The 26,023-nt window shown below is 33.3% G+C and overlaps 1 protein-coding gene and 1 long non-coding RNA gene across 5 annotated transcripts in view; one reads left to right on the forward strand and one right to left on the reverse strand.

Moving 5' to 3' along the window:
- Window positions 1-1,417: 1,417 nt before the first annotated feature.
- Ubx_2 (homeotic protein ultrabithorax) overlaps window positions 1,418-26,023 on the forward strand; it is a 116,191-nt gene continuing 91,585 nt past the window's right edge. The window contains exons 1-2 of one of the 4 annotated variants that reach the window (XR_008469954.1): window positions 1,418-4,292; window positions 16,593-16,643. Coding sequence is in view for 3 of the 4 variants with exons in the window: in XM_011191950.3 (XP_011190252.1) it covers window positions 3,545-4,292; window positions 16,593-16,643 (799 nt within the window). In the remaining variant the exon portion in view is untranslated. The remainder of the gene's footprint in view (window positions 4,293-16,592; window positions 16,644-26,023) is intronic. The other 3 variants (XM_011191950.3, XM_011191952.3, XM_011191951.3) reach the window with 3 other exon arrangements.
- LOC105217111 (uncharacterized) lies at window positions 21,375-22,767 on the reverse strand. The gene is made up of 2 exons (XR_851973.3): window positions 21,972-22,767; window positions 21,375-21,826 (listed from the first exon to the last, which is right to left on the reverse strand). It is a non-coding gene; the product is annotated as an uncharacterized LOC105217111 (long non-coding RNA).

The raw sequence follows: 26,023 nt of genomic DNA on the forward strand, positions 1-26,023 counted from the left end.
GTGTTACCAATTGGCGTCAAACTGCCAAAAGGAGAGATGCGTGACGCGCTGTTGTCGGCTATAACCGCGTAAGCGGTGTCTACGTCATTCAAGTAGAATATTGTTATATTATTCTTTCTTTCATGGATGCGGCAACACTGACTTTTTTGCAAAAACGTTTTGTTTAATTAAAACTGAAGACAGTACCACAAAATTCCCCTTTGAATATCATTAACTTGTTTGTTTTTGCAATATATAACTTTATCGACAAGATATTTGGCAACATTGTTAAATATGAGCGGAACGATTTATATATTACCCAATTACTCAGATACTGAATATAATGAGTTTTATACGTCTTGTAGAATTGAACAATGTATTAAATAATTTAATAAAGATAGTATGCATTCCTAATAATTGTAATTGTGGAAATATTTTCGTACGTACATATGTCATTCCTTTACTGATAACTATGTTTTCCTTTTCAACAATTATATTTTTTATCTATTGACTATATACTTCTATAACTCAAAGATCTCCATAACTCGAATTCTTGAATTGACAATAGCGTTTAGAAGTCAAATTCCATACAAATTTCTGCCCATAATTTTAAGGCGAACAAAAAATATGATTTGGATATGGATATTATGGATTGTATATATATGTAACAAAGGCATGGAATACAGACGTCAAGAGTCAAACAATAGGAAACAGCAACAAACAAAATCATAGAATGCATGTTTTAACGTATGTACATACAACTTTATGCGAAGTAAATAATTAAAACTTTGCATAAATCTATATTTCACAGAATTTTGAAAAAATGTAAGTTTTCATGAAAACTTCTATAACTCGAAGTTTTTTGTGGGTTATGGTTATTCGAGTTAGGGAAGCTCAACTGTATATATTACTTATAAACATAGTACTACAGCCACCAAATGATTTAAAGATTAAAATTGTGTAACAAAATAACTGTGTATTTACATTTACACATTTACGTTCTTCATTAAAATAGTTGGCAGATGTGCTCAAACAGATTGTATTTAAAGTAGCATATTCCACTCGAACACATTGAGGAACGAACGTGTTCGTTTCGAACACATGCCATGACTCAAACAAATCAAACAGTGATACACTGTACGTTCATTCGTCGTTGAGTAAAATGAGTGCAAATATAACTCAAAATGTATGCGAAGGAGGCGGCCACTAATAGTTACACAACAACAAATTCAATGCCACCAGTTTGAATGACGGCCTTTTAGGTTCGCGTTTTCACTCAAGAATTCATCGAGCGAGCCTAATAGCTGCGGCACTCGAACTTGTATTAGAATTTATGCTTTGCCAGAAAATTACGACATTTCGACTATTTCACTCAACTGTGAGCATTCGCTTTATGGGTTTGTGGGCGCTTATAGCTTGCGTAGTTCGCATTGCGTACATTTGCACTTGATTCATTCGGACATTCATTGTTCGAGTACTAATAACATATTGGAAATATTAAATAAATAAAAAAAATTTTTCATATTTATTTTAAAAAAGTTTGAATGTAATACAAGTCCAAGTCCAAGTTATAATTTATTAAACTTTCTTACAGAATCTTACGCAACTCTCAACGTTCTTATCAACAGCCAAACTAAAATCAACTGATAACATACTGTATTAAACACAACGAAGTATCACAGCTCAGTGTTTCAGATAGAAATGGTGGTTCATTCCAGGCATGCTCTTCTATATATAAATTGCCCCTGCTCTCATCTACCCTTTGCGTTCAACCCTGCACTTACTCGATTCCACTCCCAGCTACAAATTTCTTCGATCTGATCCTCTCAGCGCTCTGTTTAGATACATATGTTTGCTCCCATACTTACAGTTGTAGCGGTGGTGAGGAACTGATATATATTTATCTCTGCGATGGTGGTGGCGGTGGCAGTGTGTTGCCTTTCTTTTCCTCATTAATATTTCGTTGGTGGAGCGAAAACAGAGCGACCACAACAGAGCGGCAGAATAGCTCAACAACAGCACAACAGAGTGCAAGTTTCTCGCTGTTTCTCTCACCGTCGTCGACGTCATCATCGTCGCTGTGGCAATTGTCGTTATGGTTTAGGCCGTTTCATCGCTTTCGTCGCGTTAGTCGTTGTTGGGTATATTGTGAACGTAATCGACGTCAGTCAAAATACAACAAACTGGCATTTTGATGGCGCATTCGTTCGATGGCAACGGTTCGGATTGGAGCAGCAGGCGAGCGCATTGTTTTATTATCCACTTTATCACCATTTATTGTTATTGCCATTGTGGTCTTTTAACGCTCGATTCTCTGTTTGGTACTATTCAGTATAGCTAATGCCATCATACTCAAACAGTTCTAGTTGGTAAAATATGAAACTACTGAAACAACAAAAACAGCAGTGATAGTGACAGCGCCAAAAACATCAACAACGACGGCAGCATTTTAGTGCCATTGACAGCGGTTTGATTCGGTGAAAATACTCGCTATCGGACTGCTATCAAAACGCTATCGTAAGCCAGCAACACATATCAAAGCGCTGCGGCGTTCAGTGTGGTGCAGTGCAGTAGTGTCAAATTAGAGTAATATAGAATCGCGGCAGTGACGAATAAAAGTCATCAAAGCAAACGAAAACGCAAACGCAAACGACGGTAGTAGTAACAGCAACAGTCGTCTGGCAGTCAGGCAGTGAGTTAGACAATTGTTCAGTGCAGCGGCAGCGTTCGTAACGAAATCTCGGTTTGGTGGCTTTGACGCTAATAAATTTGATTATTATTATTATTGTCGCTATTACTATTATTTTAACGATTATTGTGTTGATTGTGGTTGTTGTTCGTATTATTATGCTGATGTCGTTTCTATGAGCCGGGTTGGCCAATTGTTTTCGACAAAGTATACATTGTGAATAAAACAAATTATTTGTAAACTGGAGAAAAGATATTTAAACAAGCTTACGATAGCAAAGAAAATAAATTATGTAATAGTGATTATGTGAAAAAACATTAAAAATAAATTATTGGTGATAGTAATTTTTTTTGTGACGATAACAACAATTTAATAAAATTAATAAAAAGGCCAGTGTTTATATAAAGTAACTACAATAACAGTTCTTTTGCAAAAAATATGAAGTAATTGTGCTTGTGAACATTAGCCGTGGTATAACATTTGTGTGCAATTATTATATATTCGTTTACATTAAACCATTTGGTTCAATTGGAATCAAAGATCGTTAAAGATCCTTAAAAAAATAAGTAAATAAAATTGGTAAAGTATATTAAAACAAATGGAAACTCAAAGTGATTATGTAAATTTGTGAAAGGACTAATTTTAATCAATGAACAAAACCGAAAAAGAGTTTACTTTCAATTCAAGTGGATCCAAATTTACTATCTCGCAAAGCTTTAAAAATCTATAAATATAAAACACTAAACGAAATAGCCGCTCACCAGCTCACCAAATAACCTGTCGTGGCAAGTTACTCCTACCAAAGCTAGAGCCTAATAAGGTTTAGTTTTCCCTTGAGACAGCATTACAACCGTCAAAATTCTTACCGCTAGCAATATGAATTCCTACTTTGAACAAGCTTCGGCTGGATTTTACGGACACCCGCATCAGACATCCGGTATGACAATGGGCACTGGAGGTCATCATGATCAGACAGCAACAGCAGCTGCAGCCGCTTATCGTGGATTTCCGCTCTCTTTGGGCATGTCGCCTTATGCCAACCATCACTTACAACGCACCACACAGGACTCCCCCTACGACGCAAGTATCACAGCGGCTTGTAACAAAATCTACAGTGATGGTGCCTACAAACAGGACTGTCTCAATATCAAGGCCGACTCCGTGGTCAATGGTTACAAAGATATCTGGAATACTAGCGGGAATGGTACGGGTGGTGGTGGCGGTTCTGGAGGGGGTGGTGGTTCAGGTGGTGGTTCTAACGGTTCCAATAATAATGGACAGAACAATCCTGCTGGTGGTATGCCAGTGCGTCCATCCGCTTGCACTCCAGACTCCCGTGTTGGTGGGTACTTGGACACTTCAGGTGGCAGCCCGGTAAGCCATCGAGGTGGTAGTGGTGGAGGAAGTGGTGGAACTGGTGGTGGAGTTGTCGGTGCCAGTCAAGGAGGCGCTGGCGGTGTTGGAAATGTAGGTGGTGTTGGTGTTGCCGGTGGTGTTGGTGTTGGCGGAGCAGGAACCGCATGGAATGCAAATTGTACAATTTCTGGAGCGGCAGCGGCTCAGAGCGCTAGCAGCTTACATCAAGCCACCAATCATACTTTCTATCCGTGGATGGCTATCGCAGGTAAGATACATTAAATATTATTAAACAAACCTTGGTTTCCATTAGAGATATAAATATACATAAAAACGGTGAGAATATTATTATTTATTAAAAGTATCAGAAATTTTACTTCGAACTGATAAATGAATAACTTAATTTCAATACTATCTACTACTACTACTACTAAAACGAAGATGTAGTAAACGATTTAAAATAAGTTTATTCTTCGAATAAAAGCTCCTTGATGCAATTAGCTACCAGATTACATAAACATCTCTATAAAAATTTATATATTTAAACTAAAATTACTGCTATTTAGTGTCGAATATATTTGTTTTTTATTTACAAACCAAGCTGGAACAATCGCATTTTTTTTAAATAGCAGATACTATTTTTTAAACATAAACAAAAAATCTATACTTGCTCCCACTTGCACATAATTAATTTTTATTTATTTTTGAATCGCAACTATTTTTAAAAGATTTCAAATTAGCGAATAATTCATAAAAAAATGTATTAAATAAAATATGTTTTAAAAGGTTGTGGTTCATCTTTCACTCTCCACCATAAAAAAATCTTTATACGAAAATGTAATTCAGGAATGTTATTTTCTATTCCTATAAATTTTGAGGAACTCGACGTGTGCCTTTGATATTAAAATCAATGCTTCACTTTGCAGCTTTCTTTTTTTTTAATAAACAAAGTTTTATTAATATTTCCCCAATATATTTTTATAATCAGAATCATGCAAAAGCATCATTATTTACTGATAGTAAATTTTTTAACAGTGTACTAGCGCGCTAGAAATATCTATAAAAACAATTGTAGATATCACCGCAACTACTTAGTAATCAAAAATAAAATATTACCCTCAGTTAAGTGCACACTATTCTAGCAGTGTTGGCAATAGAATTGGGAATTTTGATAACTGCAACGTTGTGCTCAACCGTCGGCTCTGCGGTCCGCGAGTGACCAATATGATTCAAAGTGTCACCTTAACTTGTGAACCAGATATGGTTTTAATGTAACTATGTATTTTAGCTAACTACTCAGCCGCTGGTGAATATTAGCTGAGTATTTCACCATGCCTGAGTATATATTCTTATAAAACTTTTAACATTTACAATAATATATATAGCAAAAGTAATAAGCCTTGTAAAGAATAAGTGCTTGACCATTCCTTTGAAGAATGCGTTGAATTTAGTCTAAGTTTAGTCCATGTGCCCTCTGATTGTTGCGCCATAAAGACTCGTACGCTATTTAAATTTCTGCCGGAATTAATTTTTTTGTGAATGAACTTCTTATCTTTGGCGGTATTTTTTAATACTTACCTTTTTAATTATGCTATGTTTTGCAGCATTTGTTATCAGACAATATCTTCAAAGACGAATCTCAAAATATGTATAAAGATTGTCTAAGATAGATCAAAGGGCAAAGAAACCTGTATGTATGTACTGATACATTTATTGCCGTAGTATTGTAGTGCTGATAATGAAAATATGGGGAAAATATTAATTTACTAATAATTTCAAGAGCGTTCTGAAACAGTTCAACGCAATTCAGTGGTAATAGAGTTTATTATAATTAATATGAACAAATAAATATAAATTATATTTGTTTTATATAAACATAAAGAAAAATTATTCATTTCATATAATCGTTTTTTTCACACAGTATAAAAACGTTTACTTATTTCATATCAATCTAAGCATTTGTTGAAAAATATACATATATTTTATTAAGACTGTCATTTGTGTAATATGTTGTAAGAATGAAAAGATAATTATAATTTCTCATTTTTTTTAATTTATTTAGAAATTTTCCTGACACTCCAATCGATTTGCTCCAATACAAAGAATCTATAAATAAATTTTTCTGTAAGCTTTATAATAACATTTTTCCTATTTGTGAATCGAGGTCTAACTGTTCGAAAAGAGGGCTCATAAAAAAACATAGTTTCTTTATTTGAAGTTGAATACAATTCATGTTGTAATTCAAAGGCATGATGGATCGATATAATTAAATTTCCCCTTTTGACATTTGAATGTACGCATAAAATATCATCTTATCCTATCTGATAGTGGAGACGATCTTAATAAAATTTATAAACTGCTAACCAATATGCATATGCATATTTACAAATATAAATATAATATACACAAATCATAATATGGTCATCGTCACAAACATACCACATATCAGATGAATCAAAGCGTGCATTGTTGATTGATTTCTCACATCGCCAGTGAGCCAGCTTCCTCACAGTGGTGAGTAACCGCTATAAACCGATAGATTTATTTAAAAACAAATATTTGATACTAACAGCCGGTTTCACGAAAGTTTCTAATTGAAAATTAAGTTCCATTTAATTTTAATTTTAATTTTTATTAAACTTTGCACTTAAATTTCCTGCGTTTCACCATTATTGACATTTGGCATCAAAAAAATTAAAAGGCAGGGATGTTAGTAAGAATAACAGCTGATTTATATAAACAAATAAGTTGTATTTCTTTGTCAAAATGGTAAACAAATGGGAATTCAGCTGATAGAAAAGCGTAACCATGGTTACATACGACAGTATTTAAATAATATTTAAATGGCAAAGCGTGACCATTTAAATAAAAATTAAGTCAAATGGTGGAACTGAAATTAATTATTTTTCACTTAAATTTGTTTCGTGAAACCGGCTGTAAGTGAGAGAGAAGAACTCAAAAAGGTTTAGAAGAGAAATAGAAAACTTATCTTTTTACGATAATATTTCTTCTAAATATTTATCTGCTAGAGAGTAGTTTTTACGATATGAAATCAAGTTCCAATCAGTCTCACAAATACGGCAGAAAGCTAAAGGAGGCATGTGCATAAATCACTTCATTGGTCTAATTAGAATGATATCTTACCTGTGCTCAGCACATGATGATCAAATATTTTCACCACGAACTTGATTTTAGAACTAAACGTTCTGTTAATTATTATGTAGAAAAGAATACAGTACCTGCTGGAACAAATTTTAGGAAATTATGAATTTTTATGAAGCTATTTGTTTAGTATTTAAAAGTAAGTGCTTCTTCCTTACGTTGTCTTTTCGATTTCCGCTTTGTATTAGGTACCGATCATTATATTATTATCCACTTTTTTGATTTTTAGAGTTACGAATTATCGCCCTCCCTAAAACTGTACACATATTATTACTTCATTGAAAACTTGGCCCGTATGAATGTGTTTCCTTTGCGTTAAATTCAGAAATATCTGTGGATGCGTAATCAACGTCCAACGTGTTGTGTGAAGTGTCTAGCATATTATGGCATGTTTTGACACGGCTCAGGCGCACACAAGACGTCACAATATTTCCATTCACCTCGTTCACTCCGTTCGTAAGCTGCACGTATGCTTTTGGCTTTGTTCGATCGAATATGGTTGAAGTGTGACTATTGATACCAAAGTTTCAATGGTTTCGACCACCCGACCAGTCTTTCTGACGTGTGTATGGCATTCCCTTTGGTTGCTCTTCAATTACAACTTCAGTATATGTAGTTTCTGTTGCTACGGTTAATATTACCATCCCGCATCTTCGAATCCAGACCAGTTTAGTGAAATTCTCATATAAATTAAAAATGTATACGCATTTTATTTCCATTATAGTTTTTGTGAATGTTTGGTAGATTTCTTATATTTCTTTCTTCTCTTTCGGTTTGGGGGTCCGTAAAAATACAATACTCCACAAATGTTGATCAGTTTGACAATATCTAACAATATCTAATTAAAATCTCAATGTTGAAATAGAAACTAATAAATTTTAAAATTCTCACATAAATAATAAAGTTAAATCCATAATCATTTCAAAATTAGTAGAGCGGACAACAACCAACAACCAGGCACCACTGTGTAGGTAAACCACCTATTGGTCAGGTTATTAATTATGTACATCTGCTTACACAATGAATAATTAGTTATTATAATTATAATTTGCATAGCATTCACCTCCGTAGTTAACTTATCATAGGGAAATCAATTGATTTTTATTTGAAGTCGGACGCACAGTTACACACACTAAGAAACTTTCTTCTTAAATAGAAATATTGAATTAATAAAAATATGCCCCTCAATTTTGTATATTGTTGGTCAAAATTCGTATATTTAAACAATCATATAAATAAATATTCTGTATGGAGTAAAAAAAGCATCATTGTATTGAAAAAAAATGTGCTAAAACTATAATCCATTAACATTAATGGTTGTTAAAATAAAGGGGGACACTGTAAAACTAAAACGATAGGGACGCCAAAGGACGCCATGTATTTCCCGCTCTTTTGACATTTCTTACGTAGCGATGAGCTAATTTCAGGCTGAATTGCTTCATCAATAACCAAAATATGCGTTATTGGTCAGACAGCAACCAACACGTACTCCAATAGTCACCATTGCATTCCGAAAAAATTACGGTTTGGTGAGGTTTATGGGCCAGCGGCGTACTTGGGTACTACTTCTTCGGTGACAACAAGACCGGCAAGTTACTGTAATTGGGAATCGCTACCGCTCAATGATAACCGAATATTTTTGGTCCGAATTGGATGATATGGCGATTTATTGAAAGCCAAGTTTAGTGAACGTGCTATCTCACGCGATTTGATGGCGTTAGAATATTTTCTGTGGGGCTACGTGAAGTGGTCTATGCCATCAAGCCAGCGACTGTAAAAGAAATTGAGTTCCATATATAATGGAATCGAATGTTCTTTCACAGGAATCCATAATTTCATTGATATGCCAAATCGTTGTAGTGCTCTTATTGAGAATCCATTTAATTATAATAAGGAATGTAAAGCAATATCTTATTATTATGTTATTATGCATTCATTATGTTATTTGTGCATTCATTCACTATAAAAACTTTGATTTCCGATTCTTGAATGGATTATATGTATTCTCCCAAACAAGAACTGACCAATCATAGTGCTTAATTGGTTTTTTAAGGTATATCGGTTTAAATGAGGACATTTCATAAATTGTACATAGTCGAATGTAATAAATGAATTTAAAAATTTAAATTTAATTGTTGTAAGTAATATACAAATAATCTTCAAACAAATAGTGCCACCTCAATATGATTATGATATTTTCGTCTAAATACAATATAATAAGAGCAGAAGAATCATATGAGAATAATGGTTAAAATCATTTTTACTTAATTTATAATCAAAACAAAATTGAATTCGATACCAGATAGTTTGAACAAAACAATTGCTCTTACGTCAGATGAGTTTGCGCAAGGTTGCAATGTGCTGGTAGTATGTTAGAACAAATGATATAGTTTGTTAGATTTACTACTCTCTAACTCTGTAAAAGCCGAAGACAGCTTCACTTCATTAAGGGGGGGGGGGGGTCTTTTTTCATATTTTTTTAGAAAAAATTATTGCTGTAGGTTTATTTTACTTATTATTATATGAAAGTACAACATTTGAAGGATACTTAAACAAAGTTTTATCGAAAAATAACGAGGAATATCGGATTTATCGTCGATCTCTGCAGGCACCTCGAAAAGAAGTTGTTGTGCGGTGACCAGCCTACAGCATCACTGGATCATCCGAAACCAAAAAATCAAAATGCTTTCTTTAGTTTATTAGTTTATCTTGCAATTGACGTCGAGTTTTTTTTTAATTTTTAAATTTTTCAATTTTTGGTATCATTTTCAAGCCAAAATGACGATTTTTCTCCGAATGACCATGTGGATGGTTCAGAAACAAAAAATGAAAAAAAAAGTTGTCAAACCTTACCCCCCCCCCCCCCCCCTTAACATAAACGGCTATATAAGAGAATTACTTATTACATCATAAAATGTGCGGTTCGACACGGTTTACATATAATTTTATATTCAACCGAATGATGTAGAAGCAATATACAGAGACGACAATATTTATACTCAGACAGAGTATTATAGTTTTGTTCACATAACGGTTGTTTGTGTCACCAAGAAATAAAAGAGTTAGATATGGGGTCATATATATATAAATGATCAGGATGACGAGTGGAGTTGAAATCCGGATGTCTGTCCGTCCGTCTGTCCGTCTGTCCGTCTGTCCGTGCAAGCGATAACTTGAGTAAAAATTAAGATATCTTAATGAAAGTTGGAAGACATATTCCTTGGCACCTTGAGGAGGTTGCTTTCGAAGATGGGCTAAATCGGTCCCCTGCCACGCCCACAAAATGGCGAAATCTGCAGTCGTTTCTTTTAGCCGTTTCCTTATACAGTCCAAAAATTAAAAAAATCAGATAATAACCACGCCCACCTCCCATACAAAGGTTAGGTTGAAAATTACTAAAAGTGAGTTAACTCACTAACGAGAAACACCAAATTACACAAATTACACAAGAAATGGCAGAAGTAAGCTGCACTGAGATTTTTTTACACAATGGAAAATGGGCGTAGCGTCGCCCCCTTATAGGTTAAAAACCATATATCAAGAACTACTCGACCGATTTCAATGAAATTCAGTATATAACACTTTCTTGACACCCTCATGTCATGGATGGAATATGGGCAAAATCGGTTCACAACAACGCCCACTTCCCATATAACTCAATTTTTAATACTTCTGATTCATTCACTTTGTAATACATATATGCATTAGGGACAAATGAAGATAGCGGAATAAAACTTTACACAAATATTGTATTTGAGCTGTGACATCAGTTGTGGAAAAATTGTCAAAATCGGACCATACTTTTCAAGGCCCCTGATATAAAACATGAAGAACTCAGTGCCTATGGGTAATTTTTCACCGAAAATATAGGTAAATCCCTCAGATATTTTAATGTAATTCATTCCCTCTGAATTTTTTTCTTATAACAGTTTCTCTCTGTACCTGAAATGGTAAAAATCGGGTCATAACTTCGCCCAGATCCCATATATCTAATTATAAGTAACATTAAATTAAGTGAGCGTATAGTCTTCGATACATTGTATCTTGGTGGTGAAAACGAGTGAAATCGGTTTAGGAATTACCTCAGTCCCCATATACTATTTATGATGATTTTCGTTATTCTATTGAACTTTATGCCGAATATATGGGTCGAATTGTGTTATCTTTATAAAATTACATCAATAAATTGCGAGAGTATAAAATGTTCGGTTGCACCCGAACTTAGCCTTTCCTTACTTGTTATGAAATTGAATTTAATATTCCTTTTCGCCTTTACAAATATTTAGAAATAAATTATCCATTGCACTAGCCAGTGTACGCCTATATATTTTGTTAAAATTTAATATCATGCAAGTTAGGATAATTTTTTAACCAATAATGCTGCAAAACAGGTAAAATGTGTAGGATTTTGATGTCAGTGTTTTAAAATGTTTCATATAATCGGTATAACCACATAAGTACTCAGGTAACCATTCAAAAACTAATTTTGACCTTGATTTATAAATGCCATAGATTGTTTTGTATGTACCTTCGTGCACGTAAAACATATTACGTCATAAATATGTAACAATAGCAATTTTCTCAAACCAATATTTAGATTGTAACGCCTCAATTGTGGTAAGCACGTATATATTGACTTGAAATTCGGCTATTAACTAAATAATAGTGGTATTTCTACAACGAAATTTGTTCAGAATATGTCTCTGACCATTCGATTTTGTTCAAGGCTATTTAAGTAAAAATGTGTATATCCATACGTACATAAGACACAATTACTAAATTGCAGTTCTATGAAGTGAACAATAATTGTAACGCATCCCTCGAGAGATGTCCGATGACAAGTGCATGGTATGTAAGATTGGGTAAGAGATAGTGTCAGTGGGATCCACGGCTGTTCAAACCCTGAAATTTGTTTACTTAAATAATTAGTTAAAAGCATAGTTAAAGTAGTTTCTATAATAAATTATATATATTTTCCTTTATCAAAATTAACTAGACTTTTTGAGTTTTACGAAACACGTTGAATTGGATGAGTTAACTAATTCATGCATTCGCTTCTAGGGAATTAGGAAATCTGGATATTAAGAGCAATGTTTCACTATATTTCTTGTTAAAAATATTTCTAGTATTGTAATTGCTATTATTGTAGGAAGAAGATTAATGAAATTAAATTATTCGGGTCAAACACTAAAAATTCAGTTTCTTTCATTATTTCTTATATCATGAAAAATGTATAGTTAATTGATAATTAATATTATTACAAAATAACAGAGTCAATATATTTTTGGAGTAATGTAGATACTTATCTCAAGTAAAAATTGTCCGAAGCTGGTAAATTTATTTCTATGGTGGTATAAAATTCTTGAAGCTACCCAAACAAATGGAATGCTCTGCTCGTTTACGCTGATACAATTTTGGATTATATGTATTCTCCCAAACAAGAACTGACCAATCATAGTGCTCAATCGGTTTTTTAAGTTAAATCGGTTTAAACGAGGAAATTTCATAAATTGTACATAGTCGAATGTAATAAAATTATAAATTATATTATTGGGATCAATTCGAAGTATATGTAACACTCGCGTTTAACGTGGTAAGAAGTTGCAAGGAGTTATGACAAGATAACGTATAAATACTGTCGCAAATTACGCTATACATCTTTATATACATCGAACAATTGATCTACTGAACTTATAAAAAGCACTGTACTCCTATATGACCCTCTACCCTGAGAACGGTGTCATTAAAGAATCATCAATTTGACACTAATATAGTGTAGACTGCGTAGTGAGGAGTCTGCGTATTTGAATACTTTCAGTCGTTCGTTAAATGAAAGTTTATTACGAGGCAGAAATAAGTAATTTAACATACATACATATAATATGGCAGGCTTCATAATCCCTAAGTCTGAGCAACGGAAAAAGCGAAATATAAAACAAGTAAGGAAGGGCTAAGTTCGGGTGTAACCGAACATTTTATACTCTCGCAGTTTATTTATTTCATATACTATTTGGCCCATATATTCGTTATATATATAGTATAAAGTCCATTGAAAGTTGGAAGCCATAGTATTAGGTATATGGGAGTTAGGTGAAGTTATGACCAGCTTTTACGTATTTTATATACGGAGACAGATTATTAAAAAGAAAGAAAGATATTCACTCTGAATTTCTTCGAAATATCTGAGACTTATCTATATTTTCGGTAAAAAAAAATTAGAAGTACTAAGGTCCTCATGTTCGATATTTTGACGATGTTTAGTGCGTAGTAGTGGTCCAATTTGCCCATCTTCAAAAGCAAACTTCCTATGGTGTCAAGACAGCTTGCACAGGCAGACGGGCGGACAGACAGACATCCGGGTTTGAATTCCACTCTTCACCCTGATCACTTTGTTATATATAACTATATACATATCTAACTCGTTTATTTTTGGGTGTTACAAACAACCGTTATTTGAAAAAAACTATTATACTGTCTTAGCAACTTTGTTGTGAGAGTATAATTATACACCGCAATTTTTCTGAAGCCATGTAGTGTTAAATTTTCAAGTATATTCCAAATTGAAAAGACTTTTTGTGATAGGTTCGGAAGTGACGTAAATGGAAAGAATCTTTATTTTTTTCAAGTATTTTAAAATAAAGAGGAAGATAATGGTAATAGTAAAATAAATGTATATATATATATTCTATAATAATATGTATATAAAAATATGTTATTCTGAGTAAACTGCTATATATATTTATTTATATGTATAACACAGCAGTAATTTATGAAAGCATCGGTGCCCTACTGACCAAAGGACGACCTCGATGCTCTTACATTTCCTTTATTTTCTACGTTTTTCAACCAGTAGTCATATAAAAGACATGCATCGCATATTTCACCGAAGGGGTGCAAAATAATAATAATAAGGCAATCGTGCATAAGCGGAATTGGTATGCATTCATAAATGAAGAAGAAATGGGCGATCAATTACTAAGTTAGCAGTGGATGAATGTACTGATTTGCGTTTCTTTGACTCAAGATGACTTAAATGAAATATTATTATTGATAATATTCAGTTTTTCTGTATTAATTTTTATGCAAATATGTTTTTTAGATTTTGTCAGTATTTTGAGTTCCAGCAAGATATCTCAGTGTATAACGATTCCATTACGTTCTATGATCCAAGAAATGTCAAAAGAATTCTACTAAACGCTATATAATTTGAATGGGTCTCTGATCAAACTTTTAGTCTTTTTGGGTAGCAAAAGCTTAATAAAATTAAAATCATCCTTATTTTAAATCTGATGGTACATCGCGTTGTCATCGCCTTAACAAACCCGCGACAATTACACTTACATATCTGTTGTTTACGTAAGTGTGCAATTCCCATTAAAAATCATTTTTATAACACACTTGGAATCCACAGCATACGCTTGTGGCATGCCACTCACCTTCACACCTTATGTTGCACATCCTATATCCATTTATGTGCATACATACATATACATATACATATGAAAACAGTACAAGTCATGTACAGTAGTGCCGCTTGGGTGAGTGAGGAAAAACGCAAGTAAAACAAGCTAACAAGATCAAATATAATTTAAAAGATTTACTACATTCGGGTTGCAGTTTATGAAGGTGCGTTGTTGTTGCTGACTTTGCTGTTTTGGTGGCTTTTGTAGATACAGATGGAGTCAGCTGTCTACTGTGGTTTTTTAATGTATTTCGTTCTCGTTCTTTTACTTCGCCGCCCTTCTTTTCTTTTTGTGAAAAGCTCAATTTTTATTGCTCATCAAATTTAGTTGATATAAATCTTAATTGCCGACCCAAACAAATACACAATGTGTATCTGCAAGCTGCAGGCTACGTCTGGCCACATTTCACTGACGCCAGTGCGCTTTCCTCATTGCAAAGTAGCGTGGAGAATATATGAATATATGTATATATGTAATTTTGATTGCTTAGGTCTGTGCGTTTTGCTCGGCTATTTTATTTTGCTTATGAGAAATGTTAACACTTATCAAAAAGAAATAGTGCTAATGAACCCAATGCAAATAAGAAAAGGCTAAAAAAACATTTTTTTCTTTGTAAAAAATAAATGATTCAACTAAAAACAGTAGCCTAAATATACAATATATGTTTTTGTCGCCGAACTACTTGTAGGAAATATGTATGTATGTGAACTGAAAACTTTTAAAGTTTTCATCTATAAATAAGCACATACATATGTATGTATATACATTCCACATTGTATGTATGTATATATGTATGTATTCACTAGTGTAAACCAAAAACTAACATACATATTTAGCGCGAAACCGGCAGCTTTGTTATGAACGTTTTTAAATTTATTGAAGAACCACAAATCATTAGTGAGACGTAATCAATGGGGCAACTCTCACATGTGTATACATATATTTGTACGTGCAAGCGGTATGCAAACAACAATGGTAATCTATCTCATCGATTTAAAGAATCAACAACAACAATAAAAACTTAATAAAATATGCATATATGTACATTGGGTGAAACTTGGACTTTAATAATGATTTATTTATTATAATATTATTCGGTGGTGCGCTCAACAAACTAAAATTATTCATTGTTGAAATCATTAGCATTGATTATTAGGAATATTTACTCTTTGTCTTCTTTATTAGTTTAAAGATAAATCCCTTTTATTAAATATATATTTATTTTAGTTAGATTTATATGTAAAATTAATAGCCATTCGTCGTTGAGTGAAGAATTTGCGGAAAACTGACAATACTTTACTTTATCTGTACTTGTAATTAAGCATATATTTCATAAACTAATAATTTATAAAACAGTGTTTATTGAAAAAAAATGTTATCACAACATGTAGTTTTATAGACAAACACTTGTTATTGCTTATGTATGTAAATATATAATTTAGATTTTGTATTGTTGACGTGAGGAAACAGGCGGCGAACGGATGCGGTGCTCAAAGCGTCAGACACGACCTAGCATATTTAAATGCACACGTGGTCTATCACAGGCATTAAATCAACTTCTTACACTCTCGCTCCGCATTGTTTCAACATAACACGGCACATCACCACAGACAACATTTAACTTTTTTGGAGTGCTGAGCAATGCACTCATAATGGCTGACAGTTCACTGTTTACATTTTGCACTTTTACGATGTAAACATAAAATCCGGAGCATACAAATTTGGGGGACAAAAAAATGAGCATTATACAAACACCCTTTCTACTCGTAAAAAATAATTTGCCTTACCTTTATTAAAGTTTTACCACATTTCATTTCAACATTTTATTACATCTTTACTTCAGTTGGTTATTATTATACAATATTTTAATATTTGTTCATATTTTTGTAAGTAAGTGTAAGCAAATTAATTCATAATCTTCCATTACTATTGTTTCATTTCAGGTAAGATAAGATCAGATTTAACACAATACGGCGGAATATCAACAGACATGGGTAAGAATTTTTCTTTATTTTTGTTTAGTATTTTTATTTTTATTATTATTGTTATTATTTTTAATTTTTTACGAACTTTGAACATTCTTAAATTGGTTTGGTATTTTTATACATGAAGTAAAAATATTTTGCAAACAGATTAATGATGTTAGCCAATTTATCTATTGACAATGCCTCAGAAATCGCGAAATCTGTTAAAACAGTACTTTGGCTGGCTAGTAACTGAGACGAGAAACCTTCTGTGGTGGTCGCGCATGCGCACAATGTTTGAGTGTGATAATTTTTAACGCTTGTAAGTAGCTACTGAAGTTTTTAATTTACTGCCGTTTCTACAGTTTAGTACAGCGCCAATCGTTTATCCGCATGCTAGCTTGTGACTATTAACCCAGGTTTGTTACTTGGGTTTTCGATGCGAGCGCTAAAAAAGCATATGTACAATGTACATATTAGCCAGTATTCGAAGCTCCTAATATGTTGATTGTTACAATGGAATGTGTTATATGCGAACACACATAAGGACGTACCTATTACGAACACATACAACCTTACACACTTCAAACAACACTGTTAATACAGAGCTTTTTAGAACAGTATCTGTGTCAACGAAATTTAAGTATATGGGTCTGTGCATATGAATTAATAAAATCATACTATAATGTTGGAAAATTTGTTCTAAATGCATGTATCTGCGTGCTACACAAGCAACCACACCGCGTGCTTCAAAAGATAATGCGATTCATAATTTGCAGTGTATTTATGTCAAATTCTTTTGTTGTATTGGATATTCGAAAATAAAAACTGCACTTAAAAAGTATGACTACACCAGAAAGGGTGGAGTATTGAAAGAAATGGTAGCAAAAGTGAATGATCAAATAAAGAGTTATTGATAAAAATGTCGAGTTATCTACTCGTTGAGCACTCTTCTTAAGTATACATATGAACAATTTTTACACTCTCATAACAAAGATGCTAAAGAGAGTATTATAGTTTTGTTCACATAACGGTTGCCCAGAAATAAAATAGCTAGATATGGGGTTATATATATATAAATGATCGGGATGACGTGTGGAGTTGAAATCCGGATGTCTGTCCGTTGTTAAGATATCTTAATCAAACTTGGTACACTTATTCCTTGGCACCCTGAGGAGGTTGGTATTAAAATCGGACAAATGCCACGCCCACAAAATAGCCATAAATAAAGCTAGAAAAGTACAATTTGGTATAAAAGATCGCACTAAGTAGCATGTATGTATGTAATTTTTTTAAGTGGACGTGGTCCCGCCCCTATTAAGTTTCATGTACATATCTCGTAATCTACTAAATTTATATCAACCAAACTCTCTAGAGACGCTTATTTTAGCAACTTCCTTATACAGTCCAAAAATGAAAGAAATTGGATTATAACCACGCCCACCTCCCATACAAAGGTTATGTTGAAAACTACTAAAACAGCTTTAATTGAGTAAGGAAAAAACCAGAAACCTTAAATTTCATGGTAAAGATAGTACAAAAGAGCTCCACTCATATTGGTATACCAAATTTTAAATGGAAATGAAATTCGGTTCATAACATTTTCCTGACATCCCAATGATATCGACTATGAAGTCGATCTGAATCGTTTACTTTAAAATATATAAAGTAAGCACTAGTGAAGATATCGAAATACCTAATCCCCAATACCTAATATTTTGGGTTTCAAACTTTTATTGGACTTTATACCATATTATCGGATAATATAAGATATATCAGCAAAATTTAGTTAGCATATAATCTTGGGTAGAACATAGCTAGGTGGCAAAAATAGTTGAAATCAGTCCATGAATTACCCAGCCCCCATATACTATAGATACAGATTTTTGTTTTTTATTAAACTTTATGCCGCATATATATGCGCCACATTGTGTGTTATCTGAATAAAATTACATCAATAAATTGCGAGAGTATGAAATGTTCGGTTACACCCGAACTTGGCCCTTCCTTATACTTGTTTTCTCAGCTGGTCAACCTATCCAAAAATAATCGACTCACAAGGGTTACAGCTGATGCATGCAATCCCAAGAACTTTATCACAATACTGCTTAGATATATTAACCATACATACGAGTAGTTATATCTTATGATCAATATTTAAATTTTTAATAGAGGCCGTGTCCCCGCCTTCCAGAAATTTTATCATACGTATTGCTTAAGTTGTTACAGGTATATTAAAATGCGATGACAACATTATTAAATTAAAATTTAAATGTTTTAATGAAGAGTCAGATTGAGCCTTAACATAATGTATCGCATCATCAATCAATCAATCACACCTTTAAACTATTATATAGATTATAACAAATAGATAAATTTTCAACTTACCGTCCGTCAATAAATTCGTAACGACGTCAACTACTTTAATACTCGTCGTTTCAACAAATAATATTCAATTAGCAGTTTGAATATGAATTATTACCTTGGACAGCGAAAAATAAATACCCCAAGAAACAACATATGTTCATCACCACTGCCAAGTTATCCTCCATCTGCAAGATAAAAACATGCACATGCCACCACACCATACAAGCTAAAGCCGTCTGGTCAACTCGAACCCGTAGCGTATTGCACCTCACCACGGCTTGTACAGTGTCATGTAGCTTACATAGCTGCAATGCGGATAAAACAACCGCATTTCGGCAATAAAGAGCGATTCCAGTGGCATAATATTCAACTTGTTTACATCGCAGACTGGACGACATATGTATAATAAAAGTAACAATAATAACTAACCCTCTAAGAAGACTTGACTTGCACATGCAAAAATTGTGTGCTTTTGTATTATCGAGAAGATACTTGACATATATTCTTAGGTTGTTTTAGTATGATACATATGAATGTATGGTATAAGCACTCGTACGCGTCACAACTGGAATTTGAACCAGCAATCAACACAGAGTAGCCACGCATCGTCTCGTCAGCAGTGGCAACTACATAATAAATTAAAAAAATAATAACTAAATGTGGATAACTCTACATAAACTGAATTCTTTTCACACCAGTCTTGCATTCAAAATGTGCGTACGCCCTTGTCCTCTGTCGTTTCTTATGTTCTACTACGGTACTAGTATTAATGCATCATTTGGTCTACTCCATGACTAAAAATATAATAATAAACACACGTGCTAACAAAATTTTTTCTTATCCTAAATAATTACATAAACCATGAGGCATATATTTTGAAAACTCGATACACAAAGCAATCGCTTCATAATAGTGCATATTATTAAAGCAATATTGTCATATCAACGAAAACATCAATAAAATTCGTCGTACCACTTCTATATTCATGCATTCATAATTTAGAATGTCCTGTGAAACTAAAATATGAGCAATGTTGTCTTTTAAGTGTGTATATAAACGGAATCACCAATAGTCATGCAATGTGTGTATGTAAGGCACTTTCATCTTTTAGTTTGAGAGTGTGCACGGTAACTGAGGGAGCCGGGGTAAAGTGCTAACGAAAAAAGAACCAAAAGTAGAGTACCGCGTGTAACATTTTTCGCAAGTAAACAGGTGATGCTATAAAAACCAACAATTAATCATTTTTAGTAGCTTAACAACTCGCGTTGCTGTGGAAAGAAGCGACGCTTAATGTTTAACAAGCACAAAACGCCTGTTAATTATCACCTGAAAAGATTAATGCTCACTTAATGTGAGTTAGTTACAAAACAAAAAATACAAAAAGCAACTGCATGTCGTTGCAGTTTCCGAGTAACTTGCTCATTTTGCGTATCCACAGCTGCAAACCATACTAAACTACAATACAGTTGCATCCACGTGTCTGTTAGTATTCCGTTAGTGCGAGATGAAGTGGAGGTTGGGAGTGTTCGGACGTTGTTCAGATGCCCCATGCCAGTTGCTGTCCATCGTTTCAGTATTCATAGTTTGTTTAAATCTCACATATTAGCTGAGCATGCTGCATTTGTATATTATAAACGAGAGTATAAAAATACGTAATTTTACCCCAAAGTATTATGACTGTGCGCCGTATGTGAAGATGAATTTGTTCTGCTACATAAATACATATCGGGGCAATAAAAAGTGTTACTTCTTATAATTGCTTTACTTTGCATTGAATACTTCAATATGGTCATCCAGTTTGCGCGGTTCATCCATATTCGCTCGCTTCTGACACTTTCACTTATTTGCTGTTCTCCTCTGTCCGTTTAACTTGTTCCCAAAATTCTCTGACTCCGGCGGTACATGTTCATTCCCTACAATGTGTCAATATTCATTTTGAAAATTTATTAACTGCCAAACGACAGCAGCGAAAGCAAAACAAAGCACTACACCACTAACAAATTAGTGGCTGATAATAGCAATAAAGTCAAGCAAACGTGAAAAAAATTTCGATTAAGGTGAGGTAGAGTGCGTCTGGCTCACATCGCCGGCGGTAAACTCGTTTGTTTTCAATCTCCTTCGTAAAAGCGAACAGGAGCCGTTTTTTGACTTTGTTCGTGCGAATATTTCTTCACATAAATATATGCATATATATGAATATTAGGGCAAACCTTTTTTGTTAACATATTGAATATCAATTTCTCCTGTTTTGCAAAGATTAGACACACGTCCACAAATACAAGATATTTTGAAATCCACCTTTACAGAATTATATGTAAATATTTTAAAATTTCTTTTCAATTCAAATATCTTAATCAAGTGGTAACAAAGTGTCGAAGTATAAAAATGTTAAACTTATGCAACTTAGCTTTTGTATTTAAAAGTATAAAAGGAATACAAATAAATAAAAGTAAACGCTTGTATACTATGTTATAACTAAACCACTGAAAAGGAATTTAAATTATTTTAATTATTTATTGTGCCATAGATACAGAGTATAATTCAGTTTATATGGGATTAAAATTAAAATTTTAGTGATTTCAACAATAACTTGCAAAGTTTTGTTTTTCTAAATTTGATATCTTGAAACATTCAACACCAATAATTTTAACTACATGTTTATGAAGCTGTAAACGTTGCATTTTTAAACTTGTCGAAATATATGTATATTTATTTATAAAACTAAATAGCTAAACTGCAAGCACTTTATATGGAGAAAGATTTGGAGATTTCACTTTGACATATCTACCTCATACATATTTCTTGTTTGGATACATACGTACTATTCAAGACAGCGTATACATTTTCTGAAAACAAAAAAAAAAAACAATTATATATGTATCAAAAATTGTGCACTATGAATATAATGAATTTGTAAATAATCAAGCAAACAACGTTAGCTTATTATAAACATTTAAAAGCAAATTAAGAAAAATATTTTCGGCTACATACATATTGTACATTAGAGACAACCACCACCTATTGTTTTTCATTATTTTCTTTAGATAACTGTATGTGTGTCCATGAAAGTGTGTCTGTCACACATTAAAAAAAAAACACGCCGCACTCTTCCAATGATTAATAACCGCCAAAACGAAATAGCAAAGAAAAACCTGATTGTTCATTGAATGACTCTCCAGCTAACGAAGGCGGCCATCATGGCCTCCGGTGCATACAACGAACAGCTGATCACAAGTTTAAACTTAGCATCGTCTTAACGCGCGCGACCTTAACTTCACATCTTTCCAGTAGACTGTCTACGCAACGAATGAATCTAAATGTATCACTCGCAAGAAAAAACCCACATATACATTGTTGTTGTCAATGTGTGCGTATTTAGAGCAGCCGATCTGCTTGTTATTCCGTTGCTGTCTTATGTTGTTGATCCCATTTTGTAACAAATTTTGACAGGTAAACATGTGCGTCCTAACCGAAGCTGGCAAGCAAGTACGATACGAATAGAAAGGAAGCCAGTTAGTGATAATATGCGGTTATAAATGAAAGAGCGTAATAACGACGAGAGTGTAGACTGCAATGACGATATTCGTGATCACGCTTGTGATTAATGTATTGTATGGTGTTGATATGTTAGAGGGCATTCAAGCTAGAGCTGATGTATGGTATAAAGAAACATGTAATATTGACAGGCGTACATAACTCTGAGGTATTTCATTAACATTTTTCTGTTAATTAGCAATAACAGTGGCTGCTCTCTCAGGTATTTGGTGTTGACGTTCTCTGATATCACTTTTTGTGGTAGCAGCGTGAGCAATCTTGATACTCACCTTAATTCTTACCTGAATTTTGTGAATTCATATTAGAATAATTACAAACACTTTAAATATTGCCAGTTCCGCTTCATTGTTATTCAAATAAGAATATTTATTCAAAATGAATAGATAAATAATTGAATTCTTATAAGTAATGAAAATTTTCACTGAGCAATAGTTATTTTACGAGAACAAGATTCAAACGAATACAATTAGAAGTAAATAGCATAAATACGATTCCTAGAATTTTGGAAATAAAATATTTTTATAATATTTTTGGTCTACAACTTTGCTTCCGCCGTTTTTTTTTTGTAAATTTAAGTTTTTTTTTTTGTATAAAAACAGTTACAAATGTCGATGAGCCTCATCCGAACTTTTCTTGGAATTAAAAAAGAAAAGCAAAATTTCCCCCCAATTTCGAGAATTCGACTCAAAGAGTGACATTTTCAGTTGAGTTTGGAAGGCAAACAGATCTCTACAAATATTTTGTTGGGTTAATGCTGATACAAATGTCCAAGATCGTATAAAACGATTTAATTGACCAGTGCTTGACACTAGAGCCATCTATTGGAAAACGGCGGAAGCAAAGTAGTGTAGACCTAATAACTAATTTGTAAGCCGTCTTATTAAGTGAGCTTCATCAGACCTGCTAAAAAAATATTTAAAACATATACAAACATATGTATACATTGATCCCATAAATGAAATATGGAAACTAAAGGAATGTGAAAATAAGCCAAAGCATGCTTGGAATAATCGCACGCCTGTTGTTCAGTTTAGAGGAATAAACGCGCGAACACGGGCGATGCGAAAAACGAAAAATTTTAGTATCTCCATAAGGGCAATTTTACATACATATTTAATGTAAATAAATTAACTTAGTTAGAATTTTGTGTAACACGCAGATTTACATGCAACTATACCTTAGTGAGTTACAAGAGAAGTATCAGAAAAGTCGGTCGATAATCCTGTGTTCAATACAATTAATATCATAGTACCATATATACCTTTACTGGAAAACTGAACTGTATTATTTGTATAGAAGAAATGTGAAATATTTTATACTCTACCGCGTTCCTATTAGTGACTGGTGTTATAATACAATTGAACTAAGGTAAAAGGCAACTGTTAATACAACTATATACATATATGTACATACATACATACATATGTACATACATATCGTATGTAGATATTTGTTCGGCCGGAACGTAATGCATTCGGTTACGACAATAAATAGTATTGGTATTTTGAGAAGGGACAAATTCGAAAGTGTTACCTAAAAGAGATAATCGATTTAAACAATTTAAACCTTAATTCTTGATAACGTGAATGTCAAAATCACATTTTTTATTTAAAACGTTCAGTTTATTCATTTGTGTTGCATGTATTCATATTTAACACTGCGTTCATTACCACTTGTACGACAATTTTCTACAATACATTCCTTATTTTATCCGAACTGTCAAAAGTGTCATGTTTCGAGGATTTATGGCAATCGACTTGATCACCGCAGTTTACCGTCGACTGCCCTGCTCTGAGATGTCTTTTGGCCAATGTTACTGAGGAGAAAAATACCTCACACACACTTACATTGTGACAATAATGAAACGCTTGTGCACGCCCAAAATACAAATATAACAACTGTTTGAATAAGAAAGAATTTGAAATCCGTGAAGGGTTTATGAATTTGGTTTTGAATAAAATAAATTTATTTTACACAATATTCTGAAACCATAATTTGGAAGCATGTTAACCTTCCTTCATTTATTAAACAAGTTAAAGATATTAAGCTAATATTTATATATACATACATTTTTGTACTCTCGCAACAAAAGTTGCTAAAGAGAGTATTATAGTTTTGTTCACATAACGGTTGGTTGTAAGTCCTAAAACTTGGAAGACGTATTTCTTGGCACTATAAGAATGTTAAGTTCGAAGATGGACGTAATGAGACCACCGACGCCCACAAAATGGCGATAACCGAAAACACATAAAGTGCCATAATAAAGCTATGGAAGTAAAATTTAAAAAAAAAATACAAAGGATGGTACTATGAAGGGCATATTTGGATATAATTTTTTTGGGGGGAAGTGAGCGTGGCCCGCCCCCTACAATATTTATTGTACATATCTCGTAAACTACTAAAGCTGTATCAAGGAAACCTTCTAGAGTCGTTTCGTTTCAGCACTACCTTATACAATCCAAAAATGAAGAAAATCTAAACCACCAGAAACCTTAAATCTCATTATAAAGATGGTAGAGAAGAGTTGAACTCAAAATGTTATACAAAATTTTAAATGGGCCTGGTTGCGCCCAGTTATGGGTCAAAAACCATATCTCAGGAACTACTGGACCAATTTCAATGAATGTTTTATAATATTTTCCTAGCTTCCCAATGATATGTTGTGAAAAAAAATCCAAATCGGTTCACAGCCGGGCCTACTTCCCACATACCAGATCTTTGAATTCGATCTGAATCGTTTACTTTACAATATATACAGTAAGCACTAGTGAAGATATCGGAACAGAACTTTGCAAACATACTGCATTTAAAGCGTGGCATCGTCCTTCTAAAAATCGTGGAAATCGGTCCATAAGTTTTCAAGACCCTATATATCGAATATGAGGACCTCAGTGCAGATTTTTACCGAAAATATAGGTAAGTCTCTCAGATATTTAGAAGAAGTTCAGAGGGAATATGTTTCTTCTAATAATATGTCTCCGTGCGAAAAATGAGTGAAATCGGGTAATAACTTCCCCTATCTCCCATATATTTAATATTCGAGTTTTCAAACTTTCGGATGGACTTTATACCATATATATGCCGAATATGTGGGCCAAGTTGTTTGTTATATTAATAAAATTAAATAAATAAATTTCGAGAGTATAAAATTTTCGGTGACTCCCGAACTTAGCCTTCCTTACTTGTTTAGTTTTTTTTTATATTCTACCATAATACAACATTGTTAAAGAAATGTTTGCCTCCTTAACGTTCTTTAATTGTAATCGAATTTCCAGCTAAAAGAACAATCCGTCAAGTGGCAAGTACAAATGTCCTGAAGATGAGATAAGTGTTGATATTCGATTTCATAGTTTTTTGCTTTCAATATGTAGTGTCAATATTGAAAAGTATTTATGGGTGACCGCATCTATAAGGTTTCTTTTTCTCGGTGTGTAAGTGTGGATATGATTAGGCAATAGTCCCGCATCCCCCTTGAAAACGCAACTTGT

This window comes from Zeugodacus cucurbitae, chromosome 2 (genome assembly GCF_028554725.1).
Source record: "Zeugodacus cucurbitae isolate PBARC_wt_2022May chromosome 2, idZeuCucr1.2, whole genome shotgun sequence".
NCBI classification, from domain to species: Eukaryota; Metazoa; Arthropoda; class Insecta; order Diptera; family Tephritidae; genus Zeugodacus; species Zeugodacus cucurbitae.